Here is a 10,968-nt window from a genome sequence, read left to right on the forward strand (position 1 = left end):
CACGCTGATCCCAAGTGGTCACAGACTCACAGGCTGTGCTCTCTCTGCTCCCCACAGTCCCTGGGAGGAACCCTTCAGTGTGACAGCCCTTCCTGGGGGTCCACTCTTTCTCAGGGTTAAGCTGAGAAATGTAATGTAATGTAGACAAAACTAAAACCAATTCTTTTTGAAAGTAAGTTGTGAATATTATTAAAAATTTCTGATGAGACTTGACACGATAAATGCAGATAAGTGGTGTGTATATCTACATATGGGATAAAAGAATTAGCCATAAGATAAAAAAATGATCTTATTCTCTATTGGAATATTTGATAGTAATTTCTTCATCACAATCAGTTCATTAGTTATGACACATAATGTATTCAACAGATTCTTTTTTTTAGAAGACATTGATTTTCATGGATTTCTCATTAGGCAAAATCATTCTTAGAATAATTTTAACCAGCAGTTCTCAGTGTCAAAGCCCCAGCTGGTGGAAGTCATGGAGTGAGAAGCACCCATTTCCTCCAGCTGGGGATCTGGCCCATTTACCCAGATGGAGCTATGTCTTATTTCCACTGACTGCTTTTTTTCTTTATACCCAGGTTCTGGCCCTCAGTCTATTATTCATTTCTGAGCTGAGATTCTCATGAGCATGAAGGATTTGAACTCATTTGACCGCACACACATTTCATATGCCACATACATCTGCTCTCTGATACGTCCCTGAGGTCAGGTTTTCATCACAAATGGACATTGAAAGATAAATTATCTCTCTATCTCCCTCCCTGAGCACAGTGTTCTGCTCATCAGCCTCCTGATGGCCTTCTTCATCTCGGCATTTCTCAGCGTGTAGATCATCGGGTTCAGCATTGGGGTGATTGCAGTGTAAATGACTGAGATCACCTTATTCAGGGTGAAGTTCTTGAAGGGCCGAGCATAGATGAAGATGCTGGGTATGATTTGTAAACATACCATGATAATCTGGGCTCCACAGGTGGACAGAGCTTTCTGCTTCCCATCCGTGATGTGTGTCCTGATCTTGACTAAGATGGCGGTGTAAGAAACAAGCAGAATGATGAATATTATTATAATCGCTGCTCCATTGTTGAAGATCATCTGCAGTTCAGCCAACTGAGTGTCAGTGCAGTCCAGTTTGATGACCTGTGGGACATCACAGTAAAAATTGTCCAGGACGTTCGGCCCACAGAACGGTAACTGGAGGAGCAGTCCAATCTGAACAGCAGAGTGGGCCAATCCACCCAGCCATGCCAGTACCATTATCCCCACGCACACACGCTGGTTCATGATAGTCAAGTACCGCAGTGGTTTATAGATGGCCACATACCAATCAATTGCCATCCCCACAAGGCATAACCCCATAGCACCAGCAATGAAGTGGAAGAAAAACATCTGGAGAATGCACTCATAGAACGAAATGGTTTTATGCTGTGAGAGGAGACCTGATAGCAATTTTGGAGTATTGACTGATGAGTCGCTGAGGTCTAGGAAAGCCAAGTTGGCCAGCAGGAAGTACATGGGGGTGTGGAGCCGGTGGTCACTGATCACAGTGGTGATGATGATGAAGTTTCCCAGCCAGGTGTTCATGTAGATTATGAAGAAAGCCACATAAAGGAATTGCTGCAGCTCAGGACTCTGGGTGAGGCCCAAGAGGACAAATTCTGTCACTGGGTTGGTGAGATTCTTCTTCTCCATTTATTAACCTCTAAATAGTCCTGAAGAGGAAACGCTGATGTTAATAGTTATAATTTGATCTTAGTACATTACGGATATGAAAGGGATACTAACTCCATGTTAACTGATACACATGCTTGGAAATTTTCTTTGTTTACCAAATTCCAGACTGATTCCTGAGCCCCAGTGGTGAGTGCCCTGCTGCAGCAAAACACCTACACCCCACCAGTGGTTATCCCCAGTTTTGGGTGTTTGGGCATGAACAGGAGCAACCTACACACTCGTAATGCCCCCGGATAACAACTGTCTCCATTAGTCTTCCTGAAGCCCTGGTGGTGCACACCTCGTGCAGGCCACAGATTCCGCATGTGCCCTAGAGCAGTGGTCTCCAACGTGGGGTGCGTGCACCCCAGGGGGTGCGCAAGGAGATCCTTGGGGGTGTGCAGCAGGAGGAGCGCTTTAAAAAAAATATTTATTTATTTTGCATCGTCAGTTCGGGTGGGAGTCCGAGCGGCTATTTGTGTGTGTGTGTGTGTGTGTGTGTGTGTGTTTCGGCAAAAATGGTAGAGCCGGCGCGGCAGTGGGTGCGTGCTCAAAATTTTTTTACTGATAGGGGTGCGTGATCAAAAAAGTTTGGAGACCACTGCCCTAGAGGTTCAGGGTTGGGGAGAATGTGGATTTTCTGGGAGTCCAAGGGTTCTAACAGTCCAGGTTTCTCATCGGGAGTTGGGGGAGGGTCTGTCACATTCTGGGGTGTAATCCAGACCAGTGAGGGTTTGAGGCACCGCCTGCTCCATAACCCTGTGTGCCTCACAATGCTTTGCTGGTGTAGCTCCCAACCTGGGACACTCACAGCCAGCCTAGCAGCATGCGAGCTACACCCTGAGTGTCTGTGTAGAGATGCAGCACTGGTCCCGTATCTCTGACCCCAGCAGCCTGTCAGCAACACACCAGCCACACTGCGGCTTCCACCAGCCTTGGTTGCTACTTGCAGGTTGACCCCAGCACACATCCAGTCCCAGATTTTCCCCAAAACCTGTGTTCTGCACTGTGCTGCCCTCTACTGGACAGTTCAACTATTAAAGGTTCATTGCTCTTCTACAGAGTCAATATTCAATGGTTTGCTAGTTAAACTGGAGTTCCAAACAGTTCAGTTGAAACACAGCATTGGATTGCTTTAGATTTCAAATAAAACCAATTTATTAACAAAAAAGACAATATTTATAGTAAATTCAAATATAAGAGACCAAGTTAGAAATGGTTACCAGCAAACAAAAGTGAAAACACAGCTAAAAGTCAGAATCTAAATCTAGAAAGTTTTGATTCAAGGCTTTGATTGAGATAGTCTTTCTCACCCACAGCCTTCCAGAAAGATGGTGACTGACCCTTATCTTGGTCAAAAGAAGAACAGGAGTACTTATGGCACCTTAGAGACTAACAAATTTATTAGAGCATAAGCTTTCGTGGGCTACAGCCCACTTCTTCGGATGCATAGAATGGAACATATAGTGAGGAGATATATATACACACATACAGAGAGCATAAACAGGTGGGAGTTGTCTTACCAACTCTGAGAGGCCAATTAATTAAGAGAAAAAAAACTTTTGAAGTGATAATCAAGCTAGCCCAGTACAGACAGTTTGATAAGAAGTGTGAGAATACTTACAAGGGGAGATAGAATCAATGTTTGTAATGGCTCAGCCATTCCCAGTCCTTATTCAAACCGGAGTTGATTGTGTCTAGTTTGCATATCAATTCTAGCTCAGCAGTTTCTCATTGGAGTCTGTTTTTCAAGCTTTTCTGTTGCAAAATTGCCACCCGCAGGGCCTGAGGAACTGTCGGCAGTGGTGCTATGCCAGGCCCTGCCACAAGGGGGAGCTCCAGCGGTGAGTCCCCTCTTCCCCACCCAGCCAGACTCTTGGCCTGGGGACAGACCGTTTTGCCAGGGTGAAATTTTCATGTCCCCTGATGAGAAAATCCATCATTTTCCGTTCATCGTGAACCTGCTGTCTAGAGACCAGCGTTGAACCTGCTGCGGCTTTGCTCTCCGGTTCCGCGCTCTGAGCGTTGTGAGTTTCAAGCCTTCGTACGAGGCAGAGATTTCGATGAACCCAGTGACAAAGAGCTTTAGGGATTTTCTTTGTCTTCTCTTGCACGGCCCATAAACACCATGGATGTAATTTTCCAAGCTTTGTGGACATTTTACAGTAGGAAAAAGCATAAAAGAGAACAGCAACCAAAGCCGGCTGGAAAGGTTAACTGATGGCGGAGTAACTGTGTTATTCCCATCTCCAACCCACTGGCTCCCACTTCCCTCCCAGAGCTGGGATTAGAACAGAGGCTTCTGACTCTGAGCTCCCCTCTGCTCGAACCCATGAGACTCCACCCCACTCCCAGAGTCCAGAATAGAGCCCAGGAGACCTGGTTCCCAGTCCCCCTGCTGGCTGCCTCAAAAGAACAAAAGGGAGGACCAGAGACAACTCTTCATCATGAACCTTCAGTCAAACCAATAGAGTGTCACAGAGATGAAGGGTGCCAGAGAATGTCACTGTTCTCCTAGAGCCCCTGTGGGCTCTGCCTGCAGGCATCTTGCAATCCCCGGAAGACAGTAGCACAAGGAGCAGTGAAAGGTCACCAACTCTTGGGGCTCCATTTCCCACAATGTCCTGCCTTGTGAGCTGTGATCCACTCCAATCTGTCGTGCTCAGCAAGACTGGGTGACCCCAACCATGTTCGCTGTATTGCCCTGGGGGTGCCGTGGCACAGGGAGCAAGGCAGGGGATTAGCAGGGGGTGCTCCCCCCTGGCAGGTAGTGCTGGCTGCTATGCCCTGTGCAGTGCCGGAGTGGTGGGGGCTGTGCTTCAGGAAGGGGCGTGAGTGTCTCCTTAGGGTGCATTGTTCTGCTGGACTTGTCACCTTGTGGAAGGTGTGCACAGAAGCTAATAACATGCAGGGTCGTTAAATACCCACTGGCTTTTCACATGTGTAATTCTTGTCCCCAAAATTCCCACCTCCTCTTCAACTGGGCACAGAAATCTCACTCTGCTGAGCTCATGGATAAAGGTCTGCACTTTTTACAACAGCTCCAGTGTCCTACACGGCGGGGGTTGGATGGGTCAATGTTGGCTGGGATCGCTGCTCACTGACATGGCAGAAAAGCCGCTATCCCCCACAGGAGGGGGCTGAATGGAAGCGCTGGGTGTCACGTTTTGGGGTTTGATCCAAAACCACCTGCCCTGTAACCCTGGGTGCCCTGAAATGCTCGGCTGCTGCAGCTCCGTGTCTGCACATTCCCGGCCAGCAGACAAACATTTACTGAGTGTCTGCGATCAACAGCCCTGGTTTAGCAACACCAACTCCAGCAGCCTGCTTGATACATCCCGCCATGCCCTGGTCCCCAGCAGCCTCGGTTACTGCTAGGAAAGGAACCCCACACACACCCCGGTCTGCATTTCCCCCAAACCATCTGCCCTGAAATGTCCAGCCCTCTCCTGCAGCATCCAGAGAAATAATAGTGGTCACTTGCTCCATTTAAGAGACAAACTTCAGCTGCTCGCCACGTTAACTGGAGTTACCAGTGACTTGAATTCAAACCCAGCCCTGGGTTGGTTTAGATTAGAATAAACCAAGTATATTAACAAAAGGCCATGGGTTAAGAGATTCCAAAGGAAAAGAAACCCAGTTAGAGATGGTTACAAGTAAATCAAAGGGAAAACACACAGCTGAAAGGCTAAAACTCAAGGTAGCAAGGCACGGTCTGCCTTGAAGGTGATTTCACTTTCCGATTACTCTTGGTCTGGCCTGGTTCTTGATCCTGACCTTCCTGGGAAGTGTGAGGTGCTGGTTTCCCTTGTTGTCTTAGGGAGAAGAGAATTTGGGGGTTCACTGCCCCTCTCTCTGTAGTTCAGGAGAACGTCTCTCTTTGTTCATTGACACTGCTTCAGGAAGGAAGGTCTCCTGGGGGTGCCTTCTCCCACCCGGTTGATAGCTGATTCCTCACCTCCTGTCCATGGTGGCCATACACATCCTAATTCTCTTGTTACTGGCAACCCGGATTAATTTCTATTCAAGCCCTGGGCAGACCTGGGTCTCCTTTGTTCAAATACAGACTTTAAAACAGACTCACAGAGGTCAGTCATATCTCCACCTGCAGCGTTCTCACCTGTGCTTCACAGTGATATTATTGACCAGTGTGGTGGGATTTTCAAATGATAACTCACAAGGCAGAGTTTGTATAGGTCACTGCAGCTGTGTGTAGGGTGTGAATACAGGGGTGTGTGGGTTCACTCTGGGCAAGCAAATTCTGTGCACAAGGGTTGTGCAGCTGTGAAACAGCAGCTGTTCCCCAACCCAAATAAAGCTGCATTTTGGTTGGTTGCTGAAGCGTTCATGGTGCCTAAAACCCTTTCAAACCCTGTGGATGTTTCTCATATCTCACTCTTGGACTTTTCACCAGAACCTCCCCCTCCAGGCTGTAATTGAAGGGGAGAGATTGCAGATCAAACGGGTCACCTTGTGGAGAGAATCCAAGGCACAGAATGAAGGGCCCCCTTCACAGAGGAAGCCAGTTACCTGGATCTAGAAGCAGCCGTGGGAGACAAGGAAGATGAGACCATTAATGAGGAAGGAGCCACCTACTGCCAGCTCCCAGACCTGAGGAAGCGGAAGCTTCGAGCTGCAGAGAGAGGAGAAGCTCAAATGGAACCAGCAGGTTAACGTCCCTGCTGAGCGTGATGTACATGATGCCCGTGTGTCTGTGCCTCTAAGACTTGTGACAAACTCCCCTGGATCTCAGGAGCCATCCAGCTGAGATGTGAAACCCATATGAAATCGAGGGAGGAACCTCCACAAAGTGAGTAGGACGGGGAGCTAGATGAACAAAGTCCCTAACATACACAAACCACCCCGTTCTCTCTGCCCAGTGCAGCCTCCCCCAGGCTGGTGGAGAGGGGCTGGCTCTTTCCAGCTGGGCTCTCCTGGACAAACGGGCATATCCAGTACATGCAGGAGCATGACCCAGAGCCTCCCTGGCCCTGTGACATTCAGGGTATGAGGGAAGCTACCCCCAGATAGCCCGCAGCTGACATGCTCCATGCCCCCACCACGTCGTATTGGAATCCTGCAGCTTTGTGACCCCAGGGGCTGCCCAGCATGTGAGGGGAACAGGCTCTCCGTGGAGGTACGCAGCGAGACCAGGGCTCAGAGAGAGGGACGGAGTTGCAGCGGGGTCTGGAAAAAGGGGGATCAGGGTTAGCTACAGAAGAATGTCACACCCGGCCGGGATCTCTGGAAGGCCTGGAAGGTGAGGGGCAGATGTTACCAGGTTACATTCATCTCAGCAATTAGAGGGGGTTGGAGACTTCTCTGTGGGAAACTCCCTGCACCCCTGTACCACACTGAACCCCAATGCTGCACTGTGCCCACATCTTACCCAGATGGAGGCAGGGCCTCCCGGTGTGGAATCTGCTGGCTGGAATAGGTTTCCCAGTGCACAGCAGGGCTAAGGGGCGGCTGGTCCCTGTCTCAGATGTGAGCATCAGCCCGTCACTCCACTGGGACCGGGGACCTCTTTGCAGATCAGATCCCTGCTTTCAGAGAAGAATTTGGATCTTATGGTACTTTCACCCCTGGGGCCCAAACACCTCAGGGTGCACCTTCGTCTCCCACAGACATGGGCAGTAGGGGATCCTGGTGTATTGGTGATGGCAGGGGGACGGTGTGACAAGAGAAACTGATTCGTCTCCTGGTGATAATCATGAAAGAAGCAGCAGGACTGGGTCCTCTGTGAGTCAGGAGAACAGGGCTGCGAGCTCTCCACAGCAGTGCCTAGGGCTCTGAGCTCTCCACAGCAGTGCCCTCTTCGTGCCAAGCTTTAGTGATCAGCTGAGACACTCTCCCCCCACAGCATGTCAGATACCAGGGCCTGACACTGACCAGAAAGGGGGGAGATTTGGGGTTTGTTTCAATAAGCATGTGAAGGCTGCTTCCCCACTCTGAACTTTAGGGTACAAATGTGAGGGCCTGCATGAAAACTTCTACGCTTAACTACCAGCTTAGATCTGGTCCGCTGCCACCACTCCCAAATGCTAATTCCCTTCCCTGGGTAGCCTTGAGAGACTCTTCACCAATTCCCTTGTGAATACAGATCCAAACCCCTTGGATCTTAAAACAAGGAGAAATTAACCATCCCCCTCCTTTCTCCCACCAACTCCTGTTGGATCAAGATCCAACCCCCTTGGATCTAAAAACAAGGAAAAATCACTAAGGTTCCTAAAAAGAAGGTTTTTAATTAAAGAAAAAGGTAAAAATCATCTCTGTAAAATCAGGAGGGAAAATAACTTTACAGGGTAATCCAACTTAAAGAGCCCAGAGGAATCCCCTCTACCCTTAGGTTCAAAGTTACAACAAACAGAGATAAACGCTCTAGCAAAAAGGTACATTTACAAGTTGAGAAAACAAAGATAAAAACTAACACGCCTTGCCTGGCTGTTTACTTACAAGTTTGAAATATGAGAGACTTGTTCAGAAAGATTTGGAGAACCTGGATTGATGTCTGGTCCCTCTCAGTCCCAAGAGCGAACCACCCCCAAAACAAAGGGCACAACAAAAGGCTTCCCCCCACCAAGATTTGAAAGTATCTTGTCCCTTTATTGGTCCTTTCGGTCGGATGTCAGCCAGGTTACCTGAGATTCTTAACCCTTTACAGGTAAAAGGATTTTGGAGTCTCTGGCCAGGAGGGATTTTATAGTATTGTACACAGGACAGCTGTTACCCTTCCCTTTATAGTTATGACACGCCCCCCAAATCACAGATAGTGTTGGACAGCTGGTTAAACACTGGCTGTGATTTCTTCCTAGAGCTCTCGGAGAAAACAGAGTTAATAAGACACATGCACCTTTAGACATACTGCTGATTATATAAAAACTAACAATATGTTTCACTTTCCAAGAACAATGTTTAACCAGTTCATTCTGGGAAACTTTCCCGGGAAAGTGCATCAGCCACTTTGTTAGAAGCTCCTGAAATGTGTTGTATTTCAAAATCGAAATTTTGGAGAGCTAAACTCCACCGAAGAAGTTTTTTGTTATTTCCCTTGGCGGTATGCAGCCACTGTAGCGCAGCATGGTCTGTTTGTAGTTGGAAACGCCGTCCCCAAACATATGGGCGTAGCTTTTCCAGTGCGTACACAATGGCGTAGCATTCCTTTTCGCTGATTGACCAGTGGCTTTCCCTCTCAGACAGCTTCTCAGTGGTGGCAGACGACAGAACAAGGAGCAATGGTCTCAAGTTGCAGTGGGGGAGGTCCAGGTTGGATATCAGGAAAAACTATTTCACTAGGAGGGTGGTGAAGCACTGGAATGCGTTACCTAGGGAGGTGGTGGAGTCTCCTTCCTTGGAGGTTTTTAAGGCCCGGCTTGACAAAGCCCTGGCTGGGATGATTTAGCTGGGAATTGGTCCTGCTTTGAGCAGGGGGTTGGACTAGATGACCTCTTGAGGTCCCTTCCAACTCTGATATTCTATGATTCTATGATTCTATGATAAACTTTGATTGTTTCTCCACCCCGGTATGTTTATTGGCGCGAAGCACACTGGGCAACGAACCCACTGTTGCTGTCCTCGCACCCCCTGCCTGCAGCCAGCCCCTGCTGCACCTCCTGCCCTGCTTTCAGCCCCGCACCCCCTCTCCTGCCCGCAGCCAGGCCCTGTCTGCAGCCAGCCCCGCACTCCCTGTCCTGCCCGCAGCCAGCCCCTGTCTCCAACCAGCTCTGCACCCCCTGTCCTGCCCGCAGCCAGCCCTGCACCCCTTGCCCTACCCGCAGCCAGCCCCACACCCCTTGCCCTGCCTCCAGGCAGACCCTACCTCAAATCAGCCCCGGCCCTGCCCCTGCCCTGCCTCCAGCAAGCAATATATGTAATATATAATTTTGATTTTATTTATATAGTTATGGAAAGTAAATAATACATGGAAGAAATGAAAGGGGGTTTTTACGTGTTTTTTTTTACTCATCCCTGTCGGGGCCCCGCCTAAAATGTTCAAATTGGACCCCGCACTTCCTAAAGCCAGCCCTGCATACAGTAATGGCAAAGTTCTTGGTTCAGGCTTGTAGCAGTGATAGAAGCACAGATCAGAATGAAGTGCCTCTACCTTCAGCAGGGCTAGATAGCGTGCCTGAGGTAACATCAGACAGTGATGATACAGTCTGAAATGGAAGAACCAAGTCTAGAGTCAGCAGAACCACTGGAAGTTTACATGGAGGAATATCCTCCATACCCACCAGCACCTTACCCATCAGGAGAACCAGAGGGACTGGGAGAGGACTCCTTCAGCATGCGACCCCCTGAAGTCACTGGACAGTTTTCCTTACCTCCTGGGAAGAGGACGAACTTATGTAAAACTGGCTCAGAGAGGATTGCCCATGGAATGAGAGTGAAATTCAACCCCCTTGCATTGCTTTTAGATTCATCTTTGGAGAGAGAATTTGACCTTGTGCAGAGAATCATTTATGAGGTTGAAGATCCCAGCCTGCCCAATGCTGAAGGAATGACAGCACTTCACAATGCCGTGTGTGCTGGTCACACCGAGATTGTAAAGTTTCTGGTACAGTTTGGTGTGAATGTTAACGCTGCAGATAGTGATGGATGGACCCCTTTACACTGCGCGGCATCTTGCAATAACGTCCAGGTGTGCAAATTCCTAGTGGAATCAGGTGCTGCTGTGTTTGCTATGACCTACAGTGACATGCAGACAGCTGCAGACAAATGTGAAGAAATGGAAGAAGGCTACACCCAGTGCTCTCAGTTTCTGTGCGGAGTGCAGGAGAACATGGGGATAATGAACAAAGGAGTGATCTACGCACTCTGGGATTATGAAGCACAGAATGACGATGAGTTGTCCATGAAAGAAGGAGACTGCAGGACAATACTACGCCGGGAAGATGAAGATGAAATTGAGTGGTGGTGGGCACGGCTAAGTGACAAGGAAGGATATATATCACACAACCTGCTGGGGCTGTACCCAAGGATTAAACCAAGACAAAGAAGCTTGGCATGAAATTGCACAGAATCCCGAGTTATGAAGTTCTAATCAAGGGTGATTTATCACTTCTCTAAAAGAAATCATTTTGTGTTAGTTCCAATTTCATTAGACTTATTTTAATAACAATGTAACTTGAAAGCAATGAAGAATGTGCTTGAAAACAAATGAAGGATCAATGGATTCACAAATGGAGGAGGGCATTCCATAAGCTGAAATGCTGCTTACAAGCAAATGGCATTGTGCTACATCTGGCCTAA

At 48.5% G+C, this 10,968-nt stretch overlaps 1 protein-coding gene and 1 pseudogene across 1 annotated transcript; one reads left to right on the forward strand and one right to left on the reverse strand.

Moving 5' to 3' along the window:
* Positions 1–747: 747 nt before the first annotated feature.
* Positions 748–1,695, reverse strand: LOC128846138 (olfactory receptor 4D2-like). Its single transcript, XM_054045202.1, has one exon. It carries the CDS (start codon positions 1,693–1,695, stop codon positions 748–750), a length of 948 nt encoding a protein of 315 aa, XP_053901177.1.
* Positions 1,696–6,766: 5,071 nt separating this feature from the next.
* Positions 6,767–10,726, forward strand: LOC128846139 (apoptosis-stimulating of p53 protein 2-like; annotated as a pseudogene).
* Positions 10,727–10,968: the final 242 nt, after the last annotated feature.

Source organism: Malaclemys terrapin, chromosome 12, assembly GCF_027887155.1.
Source record: "Malaclemys terrapin pileata isolate rMalTer1 chromosome 12, rMalTer1.hap1, whole genome shotgun sequence".
Classification (NCBI taxonomy): domain Eukaryota; kingdom Metazoa; phylum Chordata; order Testudines; family Emydidae; genus Malaclemys; species Malaclemys terrapin.

What these genes read in the sequence shown, in the direction of transcription:
- LOC128846138 (XM_054045202.1), bottom strand. Translation starts at nt 1,695, where the DNA reads ATGGAGAAGAAGAATCTCACCAACCCAGTGACAGAATTTGTCCTCTTG.